At 40.9% G+C, this 22,469-nt stretch overlaps 1 protein-coding gene across 1 annotated transcript in view; it reads left to right on the top strand.

The window, feature by feature from the left end:
• tulp1 (TUB like protein 1) overlaps window positions 1-22,469 on the top strand; it is a 115,301-nt gene that overhangs the window by 74,765 nt on the left and 18,067 nt on the right. Inside the window, 3 exon segments of the mRNA NM_001016482.2 lie at window positions 6,847-6,960; window positions 15,977-16,102; window positions 22,274-22,365. Of these exon segments, the coding sequence (NP_001016482.1) occupies window positions 6,847-6,960; window positions 15,977-16,102; window positions 22,274-22,365 (332 nt within the window).

Genomic DNA, 22,469 nt, shown 5'->3' with positions numbered 1-22,469 from the left:
TTGTACACTCTATGGGCCTGATTCACTAAAGTGGGAAATAACGTGTGCTAAAAATTTTACCGCTTCTTATTTTTGGCGACTTTTCGCACGATTCACTATTGGTACACTTGCGCTATTTTACGCGCGGTATTTCATGCGATATCCTTGTTGCGATAAATAGCGTGCGCGGTATTTTCCGCATGCACGCTATTTATCGCATGCGCTAATTGTCGCAACATTACACACGTGACAATCAGCAGCATAAAAATGGCGACATTTTGCCCTGCGAGAGCACAGAGTGCTAGAGAGTTGTTGTATAAATGTTTATTTGCAAAAAAAACCCCCAAAAAACAATAAAAATATAAGTAAGAAAAAAAAAGAAGTGCTAGAGATAATAAAATGGGGGGGGGGGGGGGCATTTAAGAATATTTAGCCAAATACTTAGGGGTCCGTTAGCTAAAGTGGCTTAAATTAAGTGGGAGATTTTAGACACAGAATAAATGGCAAATATGTTATGGGCACTTTATTAAACGGGGACAAATATAATATTGCAATTATTCTGGCAACAAAACATTGGATTGGCAGTTATTACACTCGCCAGAAAATACGCTACTAACTAATTAACGCAAGTTTTACTATTCAGCAAAATGGGCTAAAGACTAAATTGTTGCCAGAATATTTGCAAACATTTAACCCATATAGCATATTGATGCTGTTACTGATAAATGTAAGAGTGTAGGGGAAACTACATGAAAATATAGAATACCATATCAAGGAAGGATAAATAATGAGACATTACTCAGTTCAAAAGTAGAAAAATCTTAAATTTTGCTAGAAGAAGAAAAAAGGGGGGGAAAAAAACTTAGGGCTTGCTGCCCTTGAGTTCTCTCATGTCCCTCTGGAGTTGATCCACCTCCCCCCGGAGCTGGGCCAGCTCGGCCTTCATGTTGGCCAGGTCCTCCTGCACGGATGGTCCCTCGTGCGCAGGAGAACCTGGCGCCCAGCGCTTGGCCTGGGGGGAGTCCGGGGCCTGGGGGGAGAACTCAAGGGCCTGGGGTGAAACTGGGGGGAAACTGGGGGAGGAATCAAGGGGGGGGTGTCTGGGGCCTTGGGGGCCTCTTCAGCCTCTTGGGCCGATTGTCCTTAGGCCTCTGGGGCCGGTAGATGGGCCTCTGGGGCCGGTAGATGGGCCTCTGAGGCCGGTGGATGGGCCTCTGGGGCCGGTGGATGGGCCTCTGGGGCTGGTGGATGGGCAGGTCGGGCCGCAGGTCGGGCCTCGGGGGCCGGTAGAGCCTGCTGGGCCGGTAGAGCCTGGAGGGCCTGGAGTTGGGCCTGGGGAGGAGGCGCCAGCTGAAGTTCTGTGAAATAGTATTGCAAGATGTTATTTTGTGTAATATATATTATATATATATACATTCATACACCATCATAAATAACGGGGCCCCTCACAACAACATTTTTTGCACCCCCTCCTCCCACGCCCCCAATGGCCCCTCCCCCTGTGAACCCTCACATCAATACAAAGGACACACAGACATTGTTAGCCAGGGCCCCCTAAAACATTTGTGGCCCTTCCCCAAATGACTCATACTATGGGCCGCTCCCTGCTGCTTCCCCCCTGCTTTAAACTTATTTATGCATATGTATTTGAAAATAGATGTGTATATATATATATATATATATACAATACGAAGTGCTGGGAAGCTGCACACTATAAGGAACAATAATACCTGGGTGCCTGCACACACAGGATTTTCACAAGGAGTCACAAAGATGTGAAATAATATTCAGAGGTTTATTGTGACCAACGTTTCAGTTCCTCACTGGCATTATGGTTGAACGTGATGGACGTATGTCTTTTTTCAACCCAACTTACTATGTTACTATGTTACTTTCATCATCCCTGACATTTCTTACATTTGTACCTTTAGTTCAAATTACTTGCTAAATCTTTCACTGAACGTATACTGTAAAAGCATAATAAAGTACAATAATTACCTTCTGCAATTTCAGCGACCAGTTCTGGGCTCCTGCGCTTCATGTCAGACCACAGCCGCTGGAGCTGGCGGGGGTCCACATCAATTCGGAAGCCCCCGCGCAACCTGGCTTGGAGGTCGCGCAGGATGGCTCTCTTCCTTTTGTGGACCCCTAAGTCCCCCAGGGGTGGGTCGTCATATCCTGCACGCAGGAGCACGCTGATAATGTAGCGCCTCTCCCCTGGTAGCAAGTCAGAAACCCCAGGCATGTCCTCTCAGTTTGGTGGCTGCAGGCTCAATGACACAAAATGGCCCCAAGTCGCACATGTCACGTGATTACAAAATCGCCACAAAATGTCCGCAAGTCGCGAGATTACAAAATCGCGATAAAAAAAATCGCCAAACTATACATAGTAATGTATTTTGCGAGACAAAATATTCACCGCTACAGTACAGTACATTATCGCGACAAAATATTTACCGCTATAGTACTGTATATTTTGGCGACAACATATTCACCGCTATAGTACTGTATATTAGTAGCGAAATTCCATACATGCCAAGACTTTAGTAAAATTGAGTAAAAACACACATACTTGAATAAATAACACTGTAAGTCCATATTTTATTAACAAAAACTCATTTACTGTACTTTTCTATAATTTTTCGCCTGCCTGTAGTAGGTGTTAATTTTGAGTAAAATTGAGTAAAAAGACACATACTTGAATAAATAACACTGTAAGTCCATATTTTATTGCAAAAAACTCATTTACTGTACTTTTCTATAATTTTTCGCCTGCCTGTAGTAGGTGTTAATTTTCGCATAGCCGAATGCGAATGCGCGCCAAAGTTATAGTGAATCATGCGATCGTATTCTTTTCAGCGCGGAAATTAACGCATGCGGTAAAATTAGCGCGAGAAATACCGCATGCGAAAATGGGGACTTATCGCATGCGATAATACTATGGTGAATCGCGCGCTAATTATCACGTCTTTTTTACCGCAAAAAACGTGCGATAATTTTTATCGCACTTTAGTGAATCGGGCCCAGTGACTTTAAAAATACATTTTTTGGAGAAGGGTGATCTGGCCATAGAGAACCCTATAAGGGAGGAAGGAATGAGGTCCGGTCTATGCCCCAAATCAGTCTTTTACCCTTATGGCTCTCGTGGTCCATTTATAGATCCTTTCCTTAAACTTGTAAGGAAGGAAGATTTTAGAAATCCCCTTGCGTTTAAAAGTGCATAATTGTCTAATCTGAATAGGAAGGAGTTTAAAGCCTTAAAAAGTTTACAAAAGGATAAATCCATTATTTTAGTCCCAGCAGACAAAGGTGGTGGATTAGTGGTGCAAGATATTAAAGATTATTTTTCTTAGGCCGAAAGGGTGCTCTCAGATAGTGTTACATATACTCATTTGCCTGCTGATCCAACAATTGAATTTTTTGGGGAGTTAGAAGCATCAGTTAAAAAGGCCTATGATAGAGAGACTGAATATTAAGGACTGAATGTTTTAAAGTTTCCTTTACACTTTCTGTTGCCCCAAGGGGATATCATTTCTACAACAGGAAAGATGCATGCATTTAGGATGCAGATAGGAGTTGTCACTAACAGATTTAAAATATGTACAAGGGCCAAACATGGGAGTTCTTCCCTATCCACAAAGATGTAAATTATAAATTAAAATTATTCTTATTAAAGAAGACATATCATATAAAATTAAGAATGTACCAGTGAATTATACTCCTCTAGATATAGAGATATAGACTTCTTGCCAAAAGTGGTTATGGAACACCATATGATCATTCTTTCTGGTAATAGAAAATGTCAGGCTGCTGCAACCTCCACAATAAGTAGACGGAGTGCCAATTGTATTAAAGGAGAAGTAAAGTCATTTTGGCATTTTACTGCCAATAGATTTGCACATTAGTGCCACCTACAACTCTATATTTATTCAGTAGAAAGCTTTACTATACCTAGATGCTCCCTCTGATAGCAGCTGCCATTTTAACTTAGTCTAGGTAGTTTCCTACGGCAATTATAGCCATTGGAAGCTCAGATCACACATTCCTAAGGGTGGGGGAAGTGAGTTCTTATGCATTCTTATGGGAGGGGGGATCAGGAGAAGGGAGAGAGGAGAGAACTGAGCAAACTCAAGCCCCAAGCCAGAAGGAGCCTTAAAAGAGAAGAAGTCTGATACCGAAGAACATAAAGGAGACAAGAAATACTGTGTTTTCTTTTTGATACACAGTGTTTCTGTGAGTGCTTATGGCTGTTTGTACATAGACCTTTCCGATAAAGCCTTTTTACCTTTCCTTCTCCTTGTATTAAGAAGGCTTAACAAGAAAGTGGAAGATGTTTCCCAAAAGGGGTAAATGCATATTCCACTAGAGCATAGTTACATAGGGTTAAAAAAAGACCAGAGTCCATCAAGTTCAACCTTCCAAGTAAACCCAGCACACACAACCTATACTTACTAATCTATACTATCACATACATAAACTATATATACAACCATTAACAACTACTACTACTAACTGTAGATATTAGTATCACAATAGCCTTGGATACTATGCTTGTTCAAGAACTCATCCAGGCCCCTCTTAAAGGCATTAACAAAATCTGCCATTACCACATCACACAGCTTCACTGCCCTCACCGTGAAAATCCACCTGCGCTGCTTCAAGTGGAAGCTCCGTTCCTCTAATCTAAAGGGGTGGCCTCTGGTGCGTTGATCGATTTCATGTCCCCTCGCAAGTGCCTCTTTTCCAGAGAAAACAACCCCCACCTTGACAGCCAAACCTCATAGCTTAAAGCTTCCATCCCTTTTACCAGTTTAGTTGCATGTCTCTGCACTCTCCAGCTCATTAATATCCTTCTGGCCAAAACTGCACCGCATACTCAAGGTGAGGCCTTACCAGGGACCTATAAAGAGGTAAAATTATGTTTTCATCCCTTGAGTCAATGTCCCTTTTTATACAAGACAGCACTTTATTTGCTTTAGTAGCCACAGAATGACACTGCCTGGAATTATACAACGTGTTATCTACAAAAACCCCTAGATCCTTCACCATTAAGGATACCCCCAACAAACTACCATTTAGTAGATAGTTCGCATTTATATTATTTCTACAAAAGTGCAAAACTTTGCACTTGTCCACAATAAACCTCATTTTCCAGTTTGCTGCCCAGTTTTCCAATTTTGTCAAATCGCTCTGCAAGAACAGTTGGGGGGGGGTTGTTCATTCACTTTCACCGAAAGTGAATGAACGGCAGCTGAAATGGGACGGATGAGAACAAGCAAACTATGGGAAGTTCACTAAAATTCCACCATTTTTTAAAAGCTTAGGTTGTCCTGAAAACAACAATATATCGTTTTCCTGGATAAAGATAAAAGTCCTCCCAAGGAAAGGCCCCTAAAGTGAGTGCAAAATGTCCAAAAACTGTTTGAGTCCATCAAGTTCAACCTTCCAAGTAAACCCAGCACACACAACCTATACTTTCTAATCTATACTATCACATACATAAACTATATATACAACCATTAACAACTACTACTACTAACTGTAGATATTAGTATCACAATAGCCTTGGATACTATGCTTGTTCAAGAACTCATCCAGGCCCCTCTTAAAGGCATTAACAAAATCTGCCATTACCACATCACACAGCTTCACTGCCCTCACCGTGAAAATCCACCTGCGCTGCTTCAAGTGGAAGCTCCGTTCCTCTAATCTAAAGGGGTGGCCTCTGGTGCGTTGATCGATTTCATGTCCCCTCGCAAGTGCCTCTTTTCCAGAGAAAACAACCCCCACCTTGACAGCCAAACCTCATAGCTTAAAGCTTCCATCCCTTTTACCAGTTTAGTTGCATGTCTCTGCACTCTCCAGCTCATTAATATCCTTCTGGCCAAAACTGCACCGCATACTCAAGGTGAGGCCTTACCAGGGACCTATAAAGAGGTAAAATTATGTTTTCATCCCTTGAGTCAATGTCCCTTTTTATACAAGACAGCACTTTATTTGCTTTAGTAGCCACAGAATGACACTGCCTGGAATTATACAACGTGTTATCTACAAAAACCCCTAGATCCTTCACCATTAAGGATACCCCCAACAAACTACCATTTAGTAGATAGTTCGCATTTATATTATTTCTACAAAAGTGCAAAACTTTGCACTTGTCCACAATAAACCTCATTTTCCAGTTTGCTGCCCAGTTTTCCAATTTTGTCAAATCGCTCTGCAAGAACAGTTGGGGGGGGGTTGTTCATTCACTTTCACCGAAAGTGAATGAACGGCAGCTGAAATGGGACGGATGAGAACAAGCAAACTATGGGAAGTTCACTAAAATTCCACCATTTTTTAAAAGCTTAGGTTGTCCTGAAAACAACAATATATCGTTTTCCTGGATAAAGATAAAAGTCCTCCCAAGGAAAGGCCCCTAAAGTGAGTGCAAAATGTCCAAAAACTGTTTGGCAATAAAAGTTCCAGAAGCGCCAAACTGGCTGGCAGTGAAAAGGTTAAAAGGTTATAGCATTGGGACTGACAGTTTCAATTAAAAAGGTCACAGTAGATTTCTAGGTGTAAAAACTATAAGATGTCCCATACCTGTACAATTTATAGAGACTATTGATGCAGATTTGTCATGTCATACTATTCATTGTCATGTTAACTTGTAATAAAAAAAATCATAAAATATCTATTAGGAATACAATCAGTATTAAATTAAAGTCATACAGCTAGAGGTATTGAGCTAAATTTAAATATAATGTTTTGTAGCTATGTGAATGTATAACTTCTTTTAGAGCAGTCATGCACGGTATAATTCTGTGTTTGTTAACATTTCTGGAAGCCTTCTGTTAATATATATACATTTCTTTGTTTGCCAAGGAGATGAAAATAAATCGGAGAAAAAGAATGCAAAAGCCAAAGACAAGAAAAGAGAGTCTGGCTCCATGTTTCAAATTAATGGGGGAAAAAAGGAAGAGAAGAACATAAAGAAAGGTGTGTTAATATAAGTAATATCAAATTCCTTTCCACAGGCTATACATCTGCACTGTAAAGAAGCTCTATTTCACATTTTAAACAGGACTAACATTGAAATTGAAGCTACTCTATGTTTTGACCTTGAAAGACAGATAATGCGATAATTCACAGTGCACTGATCCCCCTACATAATGAATTTCTGTTGATCTGTGCACTAATAATAATCTAATTATCCTTGCAAGGGCCAAACATGGGTAGCAACATTTCCTGTTTCCTGTTTAGCTCCAGAAATAACAAAAATATTTTTCATGATTTTTTTTACATGAGTATGTAAAATATATCACTAAAGGTCGATAAAACGAGTGCTATTTATAGAACTAAAATATCACATCTTATTTTTTTAGAGTTAATGATCAATTCAATTCTGAAAGGACATCTGAATTAAGAAGTGATGTTCTTGACGCTATTTATCTGGTGATGAGCTTTTTTAAGCAATATTTGCGTAATAATTTCCACCGCGTGTGATATTTTTTGCCGCACTTGATATTAGCGCACGATATTACGCACGTAGCAATTACTTTCTGAAAATTACCATTTCCCTGAAAACACAAGCATGCATCACTCTAGGAAGATCACATACTTGAAAAAATCCGACTGCAAACTCCATCTTGTCACCACAGACAATCACTAGCTGCAATTTTTTTCAGTAATGCCTACTCCTGGGAGGCGTTAACTTTCACAGTAATTGTCGTGCCTCTTCGGACAAATGTTTCAAATGCGGTTATTCTAGAGAAGATCTCATATACTGTCTTTGGTCCTGTCCAAGATTGAAACAATTCTGGGGAGAAGTTGCCAGCTACTAGAAAGACCTGCCAGGTAAAACTTTAAATGCTACAGCTGGGCTATCTTCAGCAAACTCCCTCACAATTTTCATATCACAAAACAAAAAAACCTTAGCTGAACGATTAGTGGCAGCAGCTAAAAAAGCTATTTTACATCAATGGCTCTCACATACCTCTCCACCGATTTCTTTAGTACAAACAAAAACTCCATTACATTTTTCACTTAGACTGGACCTTGACTTGACCACTGTACAAGTTGGAGGCGATATATCCTGGATGGTAGGTATATATCCCCATTTTTTAGGTTCTGAGCCCTTTAAGACCCACCCTTTAAGAGAGCCAACACAGGGTTAACTAGCAGAAGGGTGTGGGCTGGACAGCCAAGGGGGTGTTAGGCTAGGCTGGTTAGGCTGAGTGTGGAAATAGGAGCTGCACGTGTGAGCTGTTTGGGATTCTCCTGCTGGCTATTACTGAGACAAACCGGTTTTTGTTTGAACTGCATTTATTGGCTAAAGTAAGCCAAATTTATTTGTTTGGACCGCTTGTGGGACACTTTGTGGCTAGGTTAAGCCCAAAGCCAGAACTAGGGGTAGGCAAACGATTGAAGGCCCCAGGCAGGAGCCTCTCATGCCTACCCCTAGCCCATGCTACAGTCCAGCTTCAGCAGAGCATGGTTGAGCAGCAGCAGACTACAAAGGCTCAGCCTTGAGAGGCTACCATGGCACAGCTTTCCACCATGGAGACTGAACAACAGTCTACAGATGCTCAGTTAATTGCACTGCGAAAGTCTGCCTTACAAGAGACTACGACTACCCTAGCAAAGTTGTTGGCTGAAGCAGTACAGCAGCTCACTCCATGAGAGGAGTCACCTGCAGTGAGCTCTGGGAGTTAGAAAACAACCCAGGCAAGTCATTTTCTCCAAAAGTTGACTCCCACTGATGATGTTGAGGCTCTCCACATCATATTGGAGAGGACTGCGGTGCGAGAAAGGTGGCCCAAGACAAATGGGCTTGCCTAATAGCTCCATTTCTGTCTGGAGACCCACAAAATGCATATTATTACCTTGACACAAATGATGCCGTGAATTACGATCAGCTGAAGGCAGAGATCCTAGCATGACTGGGGGTTTACCATGGTGGTCGGAGCCCACAGGTGGACCTATCAACCCGTTAAGTCGCCCAGGTCACAGATGCATGACCTCATCCATTTGGGTGGGGACCCCAAAACTGCGGAACAGTTGGTAGAGATAGATGAGCAGTACACTGCGAATGAGGAATTGCTTACTCCCTACAACCGCCAACAGAAAACTAACTCACGTCAGACGAGAACCTTGCAGCCCTGGAAAAGTCTTCCACAAAATCCTGGAGCCAGTGTGAAAGAAAGTGGACGATTGTCCTCACTAGCCCAGCAGGGTGCGCAACCAGGTTTATCCTCCCCACCTAAGGGGGAACAGTGTGCAGTGTTGGAGGTGCCAAACCTGGGGGCACACCAGAGCCCACTGCTAACAGGAGGAAGAGCCCCTGTAGTATGGGGCCCTCCAAAATCTCTCCTGTTATACGCAGGAAGTTTACACTGCATGCCCTTACTTAACTGAGCAGCAATTTGAGTGTACTGTCTATATTAATCAGGTCCCAGTCAAGGCTCTCCTAGATCCAGGGAGCATGGTGAATTATGGGAAAGTGTGGGGAGGAAAACTGCTGACGTGTCAGTTTGTTCTAAATAGTGGGAGACATGAAAGGCCCAGTAATGATGAAAGTGGAGTAATGTTTGACTTACAAAATAATCATGTGTCACAGTCCCAAGAAGGTAATCCTGTAATTGACAATCCCAGCATTCATCCCACCCCGTATGTCCTGGTGTGGATGTGTCATGGGAAGCTTTTGGCACTGCACAGATGCAGGATCCCCACTAATGCCAGGGAGCAAGTAGTGGTAATTAATGGTGTTCCTCAGGACCCTTGCGCAGATATACGGTGGCCTCACTTTGCTGTCAATGGTGACCTACTCTATCAGGTCACCAAGGTCTGCGAGGAGGTCATTAAACAACTATTGGTTCCCAAGCTACACAGGAGAATTCCCTTTGGTTTGCAGACTGCCCTGGCAATGTTCCAGAGGGCAATAGACAAGCTTTTACAACCCCACCAGAGGTACACATCGGTCTACCTGGATGATATTGTAATTTTTTATCTTCACAACGGCCAGGCAGTTCTCGACTCCCTGAGAATGGGTGGGTTCATGGACAACCCCCAAAAGTGTGTAATAGGTTGCAATAGGAATGGAGGAAGCAAGGTACCTAGGGTACATTCTGGAAGAGGACTAGTAAAACCCTAGCTTAGTAAGGTAGATGCTGTTCAGAACTACCCCTGTCCTAAAATCAAAACGCAAGTATGTGGATTCCTGGGAATGGTTGGGTACTACCGAAGGTTTGTACCCAATTTTTGCATCATAGCAGCCCCGTTGACTGATCTGACCAAAGGTCGGAAGTCAGTCCTAATTGAATGGAACACAGAAGCTGAATGGCATACTTAGAGCTCAAGTCTGCACTTTGTCACTACCCGATTTTGGTGGCTCCTGATTTCACAAGGGAATTTGTGGTCCAGACGGATGCTTCTGATGTAGGTCTGGGTGCTGTACTGTCACAGGTCATCAATGGGGAGGAGCATCCCATAGTTTTCCTCAGTGGAAAGCTGATGGCAGCTGAGAAAAGCTATGCAATAATAATGGAGCAAGAATGTCTGGTCATCAAGTGGGATTTGGACTCGCTACACTACACTATTACCTTTTGGGGAGAAAGTTCAGGTTGGTCTCTGATCATGCCCCTCTCAACTGGATGAAGCAGAACAAGGGGTCAAATGCCAGAGTGACCAGGTGGTTCCAAAAATTCACATCACCTTACCACAAACAATAAAGCACCTAACAATACATGTCTTCCAGCACCCAACCTGGTATGACACGAAACTACTTTGGGATAATCCACTTGTCCATGAGGCGGAATAGGTTCTATAAAATTTAAACCCCCAAGGACAACTTTTATGAGTACAAGTTGCATTATTAATATACGTTAATCAGGACTGTTTTGGATGCCTCTCTTATTTGTAAGGTCACAAGTTTCATAACTTTTTACTTTAGTATCTTGATCAAACTAAATGTATAATTGAACTGACTGTATAACACTTACCAATCTTGTTTTCTCATAAAAGTTCAAATAAAAAAGTTGAAAAAAAGGACAAAGCATGCAAAATAAATTACAGAAATTATAGTCAAAACACTCACATTTGCAGTGATAACAGCCAGCCAAAGGCTGCCATGAATTCAGATCAGGGTTACGGCTAAAGATTAGGGACTACATTAACAAAAGTGTCAGGAACTTTATGGAATCAAACTCTGAACTGTGTGCTGAATTGTGGTTGCATTAATCAAATGAGCCACTGGAGCATGTGTGTCACTTATCTAGAAATAAGGGGCTTCATAAAGTTGCTTCATGCAACACCCAGTTAATTGTTGAGTAAGCTCTTCAGCCTGATCCAGCCTGTTTATACTCCAAATGCCAGTGATTCATGCCTGGATCAAGGTTTGGTTCCTGCCTTTGTTCATGTGTCCCTGCCTTTGTTCCTGTTCTCCAGTTTCCATCCAGTGTCCAATTCCTGTTTGCTGTATATTCCCTGGTTTAAACCTCCTACTTGTTTCTTGACACCACTCACCTGTTGCCGGCACAGATCTCAGCCTGTCTTTGAGGCTCTGCCAATCACTCACCAGTGGCCAGCCCTGACAGGCAAATAATATGATAGTCAATTTGAATGGCACCTCTGGTCAATCTGGAGGTTGTTAGGCAATCTCTTTTTTCATAACATATTTTTTCTCAGGCTTTTTCATTTTTGTAACACGGTCCATAATTAGCTGACACTAAAACAAATTACCTAACAACTTGACACTGAGAGTGACGTGTGCACCCTATTCTTTTGGTGAAACTGTACTGCGGTGATTGAGACATCTGCGGGAATTATATGGAAGTGCAGAGAGTACATGTTGACTGCGGTCAAGCGGAACTGCAATTTCTATTGTAAATGACCCCTCATATGTACACATTTTTTAACAAGATTAATAGGGAGTCTTTAGCTTAAGGGATGCACTTTCAAGAGCATACTGACATACTGACACCAGAAGTTAAACCTTTTTTTTACATCTATCATAACCTTGCCTTTGCATGCTATTTATAATTTTGCCTTAAAAGTATTAGCCCAACATTTTGACAATCCCCCATATTACTCTATCATGGTACTGCCTTATCTGTGCAGCAGTAGTCTGTTAGCTTTAAAAGGTGTAACTGACAGGTTGAGAAGGGACTGTCAGATTTAGGAATTTCAAATAAAAATTACTTACAAAAGCAGGCCTATCATTATAAAATGATCAACATGACCTATAGGTAACTTTGAATGTACATTAATATCTTAAAAAGTAGTTGTTTTTAGTGTAAGTATCACTTTAAGGATACAGATTTTGGTGTGCTTTGCTTAAAATAAATCAGCAGTATAAATTTTCTTACATTATGACGATACAGTAAGGCATGTAACTTAATGTCCTCAAGCAATCTGGCAGAGAATATTTGTGCCCACCCCACAATGCATGTGAATATACTGTACATGTCAGCATGAGGGATAAAAACACCACAGGGGAGGTTTCTTTTTCTTTTTTTGACATGTTATTCATGCAGCCAGATGAAAATAGCAAAAAAAAATCAAATTATATTGTCATCTTAATTTTTCAAAGTTAAAAATTAGAATAAGAGGTACCAGTCTAAGACTGCTAGAATTCTATGGCATGTGTAATGAACTACATTTCCTTGTTTTAATGGCAAATGTTGCAGTTAATGCGAGTATTGCTTAAAAATGTATTAAGCATAATTTTCAGTGAATGAATGAAGGACATTCATAAGCATTTTGGTGCCTGCTTACAAAATTGACCAGTGCGCCATTACTTTTGATCAGTGGTTGCTAAACTGTGAAGCTGGCACCATGTAGGATTAGTGATGAGCCAGCATGGATTTGCCGTAAATTTCTGCATTTCGCCATTGGGGAATTGTTTCGCGAAACTTCTGTGAAAATTAGCTGCGGAAAAATTAGTCGCACGTCAAATTGGGCACGGGCTTGTCAAAAATGGGTACAGTTGCGTCAAAAAAGGGCACGGTCAAGTTGAAAAAGGTTGCGGTCGCGTAAATAAAAAGCATGGGCAAAAAAAAAAAAAAAAAGATGTGGGCGATAAAAAATTTGTGTGACAAATGCTAGTGTCAGATTTAGGGAAAATACCTATTAACTGCCTAGCTTGAAAATTGTTTTAATAGCACTCATTTGTATGTATGTATGTATATCTTTATTTATAAAGCGCTACTTATGTACGCAGCGCTGTACAGTAGAATACATTAATACAAACAGGGTGTTAAGATAATAGAGAAATACAAAGTATAATAATAAATACAGATAAATACAGCAGCAATAAGTTAAGAGTCGAGGACACAAGAGGAAGGAGGTCCCTGCCCCGTAGAGCTTACAATCTATATGGGAGAGTAACTAACAGACACAAATAGGCAAATATAAGTGCTGTAGGTCACAGTGGGTGACACTACAATATAAGTGGCAGTTCCCAGATCAGGTGCTGGGCGAGTGCTCCAAAAGGTAGTCTTTAACCTTAGTTTTAATAAGACTGGGGGAGGATTCTCTCCGGAGGAAATCAGGGAGGGCATTCCAAATGTAGGGGGCAGCCAGGCAGAAAGGTTTAAGACGGGAAACCGCAGTAGTAGTGGGGGGCGCAAACAAACGATTGCTCTGCGAGGAACGAAGGAGTCGGCCGGGAACATACGAAGACACAAGGGACGAGATGTAGTGAGGAGCAAAGGAATGGAGGGCTTTAAAGGTTAGGAGAAGAAGTTTGTAAGCAATTCTTTGTTTGATAGGAAGCCACGATAAGGACTTTAGCAGGGGAAGGGCCTGAACTCTCCTGGATGAGAGGAGGAGAATTCTGGCAGCAGTGTTTAATATAGACTGTAGGGGGGAAAGATGGGAGTTAGGGAGGCCGGTTAATAGCAGGTTGCAGTAATCCAGTCGTGACAGGATGAGAGCATGCATGAGCAGTTTAGCTGTTACAGTAGAAAGAAAGGGACGGATTTTGGCAATATTGCGTAAGAAAAAGTGACAAGTTTTGACAGTGGAGTTAATGTGGTTAGAAAAGGAGGGACTGGAGTCAAAGATCACCCCCAAACAACGCGCCGAATCGACGGGGTTGATGAGGGTGCCATCAATAGAGATAGAAAAGGGGGGCAGGACCAGGCTTAGGCGGAAAAATCATTAGTTCAGTTTTTGTTAGGTTGAGTTTGAGGTGGCGTTCGTTCATCCAGTTAGAGATGGCCAGGAGGCAGTTAGAGATTTGAGTCTCAGTTTCAGCTGTTAATGAAGGGGTCGACAGATAAATTTGGATATCATCAGCATACAGATGGTATTTGAAGGCAAATGAACGGATGAGATCTCCCAAAGACAGCGTGTAGAGGGAGAACAACAACGGCCCAAGTACAGAGCCTTGGGGTACCCCCACATTAAGAGGAACTGGAGATGAGGTTTTATTAGCGTAGGAGATCCAGGATGCAGCCTGACTGCGGAGACCAATCGAATGCAGAATTTGCATCAGGAGGGAGTGGTCAACCAAATCAAACGCAGCCGATAGATCTAGGAGGATTAGTACGGAAAAGTGACCTTTGGCTTTGGCAACCTGAAGATCGTTTGTAACTCTGCACAACGCTGTCTCAGTAGAGTGCGCAGGCCGAAAACCAGATTGCAGAGGGTCTAATAAATTATGGTCATTGAGAAAGTTAGTAATACGGGAGAAGACAATACGCTCTAAGATTTTGGAGGCAAGCGGTAGAAGTGAGACAGGGCGGTAGTTAGAGAGGCAGGACTGGTCCAGCATGGCCTTTTTTAGGATGGGCTTGACACAGGCCTGTTTGAAGGAAGAGGGGAAGCTTCCAGAGGTCAGAGAAGAGTTAAAGATGTGAGTAAGAGCCGGAGTAAGTTCAGGAATGCAGTGTTTGAGCAGAGAGGAAGGCATAGGGTCAAGAGAGCAAGTGGTGAGGGGAACAGACAAAAGAAGGTGGGAGACCTCGGAGACAGTTACGGGACCAAAAGAGTTAAGACATGCAGAGGGGGGCTGAGGAAGGAGGAGCTGGTCTGTATTAGTAGAGGGGGGAATCTGATTGCGGATGGACTCCACTTTGTTCATGAAGAACTCAGCAAAGTCCTGGGGAGAGTGCATAAGGTGAGGTAATGGAGTCTGCGAGGGACGCAGAAGGGTATTGAAAATAGAAAACAGGCGTCGTGGGTTGGATTTATTGTGGTTTATGAGGGTGTTATAGTATTCCTGTTTAGCCTTCAACAGGGCAGAATTGAGGCAGGCCAATAGGAATTTATAATGTATAAAGTCAGCTTGCGTACGGGATTTCCTCCACATACGTTCCGCAGACCTCGTACAGGAGCGTAAGAATTTGGTGTGCACATTCAGCCATGGGCGTGGGTTTTGAACCCGAGTACGCTTAGGCTGATGGGGTGCAAATAGGTCAATGGTGGAGGCAAGTATACTGTTGTACTTGTTAACCAGGGTATCAGGGTCCGACATCTCATCAAAGGAGGAGAGACTGGACCTGAAAGAGGAAGCTAAGGCCGGGAGATCTACGTCGCATGTATTTCTAATTAATACAGTGGGGGAAGGAGCAGGTTGGGAAGGAGAGTGAGAGATATAAAATGAAACCAGGTGATGGTCAGAGAAGGGGAAGGGGACACTGTTAAAATCAGACAGGGACAGCTTTTTAGTAAAGACTAAATCCAGAAAGTGGCCATCCTTATGAGTCGGAGCATTTGTCCACTGCTGGAGTTCAAAGGAGGAGGTTAGGCGGAGAAAACGTGATGAAAACGTTATACTAAACAACACTTTTACAGTGCATATAAATTGCAGACTGAATGGTTTGGCTAAAGTGACAGTGTTTTCCTGCTGTTTTTCCTCCTTGTGTTTAAAGTTTTTCATTAGACTCAAGGATAGTTATCCTGGGTTTGATTTATCTTACAAATTTTTTTCATCAAGCACGCAAAACAAAAATTTACACAGGACAAAAACCATAATTTGCAAAAAATGAATTTTGTTTTTCTTTCATAATAGGTCAGGGTAATGCAGATAAAGATTCAGATTCCAATTCAAAACCTCTTAAATCAACAAAGAAAAGGGCGACATCTATGTTCCAGACAAAAGGGGATGTGTCCAAAGATGTCAAGGGGAAAAAGAAAGGTTTGTAGATCGTGAAGTTGTTTTGTGTTTACAGGATACAGATAGCAGCACCCACAATAGTGCTGGAATTTAGGGTGAAAAATGTGTCAATTTGTATCCAAATAATACATTTTGCACTTTGCACCCCCTTTGTAAATGAGGCCATCATATTTGTATACTTTAACTTTAATCAGGTAACAGTAATAACCATTGGAAGTTAATCTCTGGACACAATTCTTCAACTACTTCTTTATCAATGCATATATAGACAGGCTATAGTATATTTAGGAATAATTTAGGTTGCAATAAATCAAAATCCTCTGCAAAATCTAGATAAAAATGTGTTGTAATGCAATGTATACATAATTTCTTGATAAAAAGCAAATATTAATTGACATAAATGATATTCACCTTTGAATAGGGAGTCATTTTAAATGTGTCTGATTTATATATATAAGTATATATTTTAACAAAATCAGGCACAGTTTATATTTTGTAGTTTGGTACAGAATTTTAGTGAATAAGATGACGCCCACAACAATTTTACATTTTATGGCCCCACCCTGAGATCTTTTTTTGTAAGACCAGTACTAGGATCAGCTTGTATAAAGAGTTCATTTCAGCAACCTCAAATTCTCTGCTTTGCTAAAAAGGCATCCAGAACTTTATTGAAGCAATCCTATGAATCTGCCAGTACAAATGTTTCAGGGATAGAGTCACTGTAAAAAACATTTTCACTCCTTAACATGAATCCTTCTTTATTCTAATCCAAATGTATGCCTGTGTGTCTGCTGGAAGGATCTACTGGTTCATCACAGTATACTGCCTCTGTTTCGAATACCACATCCAAAATAGTGGTACTCATGGCACTAAACTCACTACTGTGCTGCGAATAAACAGCAAAGTCCAATGTCATGGTATCCAGAGGGCACATTAGAGTTGTAGTCAGAAAAAGAGGCAGTGGTAGGTAGGAATGATCAAGAACAGGCAAGGATTCAAGAACTGGTAAAATCAGCAATAATTATGAATTTAGAGCACATGAACTGGCATTTACAGTGTCCATTTATTTTGAATTTGGCACTGTAATGCTTTCTTGCTGATGTTCAGCTGCTCCTTTGGATTGCAGTTATCATGCAGAAGAATACTTGTGGCTGATCCCTATAACTCATGATGCAAAGGGACCTCCAAGATTTAGAGACAAATTGAGATCTTCTGTTGGATACAATATCAAGAGGTAGGTCATGGAAATGGAAAATATGTTTGATAAAAAGTTGAGGCAATTCAACAGCTCAGGGAAGTTTTTGTAGGGGAATGAAATATACCATGTACTGAAATGATCAATTACAACCCAAATTACTGCATTGCCTTTTGAGGGTGGTAGATCAACAATAAAGCTAAGTGAGACCAAGGTTGTGAAGGGACTGGCAAAGGTTGCAAAAGGCCACATGGAAAGGAGAGAGAGGTTTTAGAAAATGCACATGTAGTGTAGTGTATATGAAGTCTTTTACATCCTTGAGTATGGAGGGCCACCAGACTGTATGGCTTAGGAATTCAAAAGTTTTATGGATTCCTGGATGCCCAGCTTGCAAAGAACTAGAGGTCTGTTAAAGGACAGGTACACTTAAATCAGGGGGCACATAAGCCAGAGGGTGTATCTGAAATGCCATAGATCTGATTAGATTAGATCTCATTTGAAAAAAAGATGTACGTCCATTAAGTTCAACCATAATGCCTATATATAACCTGCCTAACTGCTAATTGATCCAGAGGAAGGCAAAAAACCCCATCTGAAGCCTCAGAGGGGAAAAAATTCCTTCCTGACTCCAAGATAGCAATCAGACCAGTCCCTGGATCAACTTGTACAAAGAGCTATCTCCCATAACCCTGTATTCCCTCACTTGCTAAAAAGCCATCCAACTTCTTCTTAAAGCTATATAATATATCAGCCAGTATGACTGATTCAGGGAGGGAATTCCACAACTTCACAGCTCTCACAGTAAAAAATCCTTTCTGAATATTTAAACGGAAACCTCTCATCATGCCCTTGTGTCCATTGGATGGACCTACTGGTAAATAAAACATTAGAAAGGTTATTATATGAGCCCCTTATATATTTGTACATAGGTATCATGTCACCTCTTAAGCGCCTCTTTTCCAGTGTAAACAAACCCAACTTGGCCAGTCTTTCTTCATAACTTAGACATTCCATACCCTTTACCACCTTAGTTGCCCTTCTCTGGACCCTCTCTAATTCATATATAGCTCAAGAATGGAATCTTGGATGTTTCAAAGATTAATTTCTCTGGTTTAGCATATAAAGAATTGTTCCAATGATGAGACAGGACTTCTTGGACATGAAGGCAATGGGTCTTCCGATCTTTTGAGAAGATTAGTATGTCATCTTTGTTTGAATATATGGAATGGCATTCATGCTTAAACTTTGCATGCTATACAAAAATGCTGTTCTAAGTGTTTTCTGTGTATTCATCATAAAGACCACATCTGTCAACAAGGAGCGCTCGCTACAGGTACCCCGGGCTGGTGCAGTTTTCTTCTAACAGGGGCACCAGCCCGGGGTACAAGGTAAGCGATTAAAGTCACTTGGGGATGCCTAACATTTTGGCACCCCCAAGTTACTTAGCCTTTCCTTCTCTTTTAAAGTGGCAATAAATATTATATTTTAGAAGACCAACTCTTTGAAGTAACCTAGTCCCCATTCTCTTTTCAATATTGTTGATTTCATCACTTCATCTTTAAATGAATAAACAACAAAAAATTTTCAATGGAATAAAAACCACAACATTTATTGGCTCAAATAAATACAACAAAAACTAACATATAAATCATACTATACCAAAAAGGACAGGTGAATCCCAGTGCCTCATACTACCCACTATCCTAATGCGTTTCGCACCGTGTGGCGCTTCACCTCTTCTGATGAAGCGCCACATGGTGCGAAACGCGTTAGGAGAGTGGGTAGTATGAGGCACTGGGATTCACCTGTCCTTTTTGGTATAGTATGATTTATATGTTAGTTTTTGTTGTATTTATTTGAGCCAATAAATGTTGTTGTTTTTATTCCATTTAAATTTTTGTTGTTTATTCATATGATAATTCAGGACCTATCAGTGGGATATAACCTGTTGATGCCCTTCTTAAACCTACTTAATTAATTAATTATCTTTAAATGAATACCATCATTGGAAAACAAGTTTTTTCAAAACGCTTCAGTAACTAGAGCTTCTCCAGCAGAATCATGCATTGAAATCCATAATTCAAAAATACAAACAAAATTTTTTTTTAATTTAATTTTGAAATTTCACATGGGACTAGCCATATTCTTCATTTCCAGGGTGCTACTGCCGTGTGACATGTACTCTTATAAATTCAGTCACACTTTACTGCTTAGTTGCAAGTTGGAGTGATATCACCTCCCTTTTCCCCCAGCAGCCAATCAGCAGAACAATGGGAAGGTAGCAAGATAGCAGCTCCCAGTAGATATCAGAATAGCACTCAATAGTAGGAAATCCAAGTTACATGGGTGTAGGAGAAACAATAGGTTATCTGAAAGCAGTTCTAATGTGTAGCGCTGACTCTTTCTGAAAGTTTAGAATCAGGTACAATACAATGATATGGCTGCCTACACACCAATATTACAACAACAACAGTGTAATTTAGAAATAAAATTACACCATAAAAATGATGAAAATTACAGAATACCTTTAAATTGTTTCCCAGATCCAAACTGCTCAGTCTTCATCTCTCCCATATATTCCATTTGGCATAAGCTACATTCCTCCAAACCTACATCTTTCCATTCTGCAGCAAAATATTTCCAGATAAGATGGCCACCTGGAAGCTCACAAGACTCCAGTTTTCCTAAATTATTTAATAAGGTGGCCGTTTATATGTAACTGAATTTGTTGCTTCATGCACTGTTTGTGCCTTACTTGCTTCCTTGTAGTTTATCACAGTCATTGTCTGTTCCCTTTTTATTTTTAGATCCACTTAGTCATGGAATTTATTGTTGATTAGACCCAGGGAAACACAGTTATATCGGTGGTTACTGATTTCCTATGGAAGATGGCACATTTTGTCCCATTATGAAAACTATCACATGCTGTCAAACTTTTCAACTTTTCATACAAAACATATTTGGTCTTCATGGCTTCCCATCTCAAATTGTGTCTAAGGAGGTTTTCAGTTTATTTATAAGTTATGGTGGTCACTGTGCAAATTTCTTGTGAAGTTTCAGTTATTTTAGACTATGAACAGAGATGCTGAATAAGTCAACCAAAGTCTTGGTGCAGTAATTGAGGTGCCATATTTATATTTGCCAAGCTGACTGGTCCAATCTTTTCCTTTAGGTTGAGTTTGCCCATAAGGTCACCATTCTTTTGTGTTTTGGCCACCATGCTCTGTTTATTCCTCAGGATTTTCTTCTCCCCATTTTCCCTGTGGGCAATGAGAATTTTGCCCACATTTTTGCCAGTTGGCATTTTGCATAGAACAAACTGGAGACATCTGCCAAGGCTTTATCTGGTGGGAAACTCAAGTTTTCTCCTTGGTACTCAGTTTAGTTGTCTACCAGAAACATTAACCTCAGTGTTCACCTCAATGCTTTGCCCAAGCTGGGTCCCATTGGTTAATTAGGGTCTGAAGCGTTAAATTTCACTGCGTGAACATGGAAGTGGAACATTTTTTCACCGCCTGAATCACTTAAAATGGATTCAGGGGTTTGGCCAAACCCAGAAAACTGGGTTCAGTGCATCCCTATTATTAAGCCTGTCATTACTAACCAATTCTCCTCTGACCTTTCCTAATAGATGGTCAACAAAAGTATGATGTAGAAAGAACTCTTAATTCGAGACTTTCCATTATCTGCCATCCATTGAAAAGAACTGAGAACTGAACACTGCTTATGGAAAAATTTAGATGTCCTATTTTCTTACTTGCTGCAAGAATTCCGTAGGTGACTTCCTAAAAACAATTGGAAGAAAAAAAGTGGAAGTGTTGTGTCCCCCCAGGGGAGGGGGAAATGTTAGTAGTTATGGTTGGCACTCCCAGGGGCGCTGCTGCCATGAGGTGAGTTGGCAAAAAGCTGCTCCTGGTAACTTTAAATTTCCTTTTCTTAAACTGAAAATTCAGCTCTTCAATTGCACTCTCTGCACTAGCAATGCGGCCCCCCTAGGCTCCCTCCGACGCAGTAAAGGTAAGCGCGCAAGGCAGGGGGGTGGCATCGGGAAAGCCACCTCAGAGGGCCTTAGGTCTAGAAACACCAATGGGCATGGCATTCATAATTGCTGTGCCCATCTCTGCAGTGTCACTATTGTGCATTCAGAACTCTAGACGAATGAGCATGAGGACGTGACCCATAACACCATAGTTTGGTGCCAAATTCACTGGAGTTCAATACCCCTCTGAAAATATTTCCTAGGAATTTCCTGGGGAGCTAATTTGTGTATTTTTCCCTTTTCTGGCTAATTTGCCTGTTTCTAAACCTTCTGATCACTGCTAGCCCTGATCCTTGCCTGAATATACAGACTGCATAACCCTTTGAATACTGTGCTATTAGGCCTGTTCTTTAGTGTAGCAATAAGAAAGCATTAGTAAGGCCCAGTCTAGAATGTGCAGTGTAGTCTCCAATACTCAAAATGATGAGTAAGATAAAGGTTCAGATGGTTTCAAGTATGAAGTGTTAGGACCACTTGGTCTGTAGAGTGGAAGTTGGTACTTAGAAGGAAGCTTGGTACTGAAGAACAGGTCAAGGTCTAATTGTGCAGAATCCAAAGGCATAAGCATTTTGTAAATTCAGGCAATGGTCAGGGCTATCACTGTTTAGAAGGATCAGAAACAGGCAAACGAGTCAGAAACAAGGAATGCAGAAAGTTAGGCAAAAGGAAACCAGAAACTGTGTTGGTAGGTAGGGCTGTAAAACATCAGTGACCTGTACCAAAGCTGTATGATTACACATGTAATATCACTGAGAATGCATCATGTTTTACATAGTTATTGTCTGGTGTGTACAGCAAATTTTATATGTAATTCCTCCTTTTTATATTTTTTATGTGTCTCTCCTGTAATATGTTGTTAAAACTAAAAATTATTTTGATCAAAAGACAAACATTATTAATAGGAACAATATGACTTTTCAATATGTGTCTAATTGTTTTTTTTTAATATCCTTTGCAGGTTTAGCAAAGTCAAATGAGGAAGAAGAGGAAGAAGAAGAGCTAACAAAAAACACCAATAAGAAAGGGAAAAGGGGAAAAAAATCTAAGAAGGTGAAAGCATAAAGGAAAGATTGTTAAACATTGGCAGCGTATTGTTGACTTTATTTTGGGGACTGGTTAGAGGCTTTATAGGATTTTAATATAAACTGTTTACT

The sequence above is a fragment of the Xenopus tropicalis genome, chromosome 2 (assembly GCF_000004195.4).
Source record: "Xenopus tropicalis strain Nigerian chromosome 2, UCB_Xtro_10.0, whole genome shotgun sequence".
Taxonomy (NCBI): domain Eukaryota; kingdom Metazoa; phylum Chordata; class Amphibia; order Anura; family Pipidae; genus Xenopus; species Xenopus tropicalis.
Note: the sequence above shows the minus strand (reverse complement) of the source record. Positions and strands in the feature narration are given on the sequence as shown.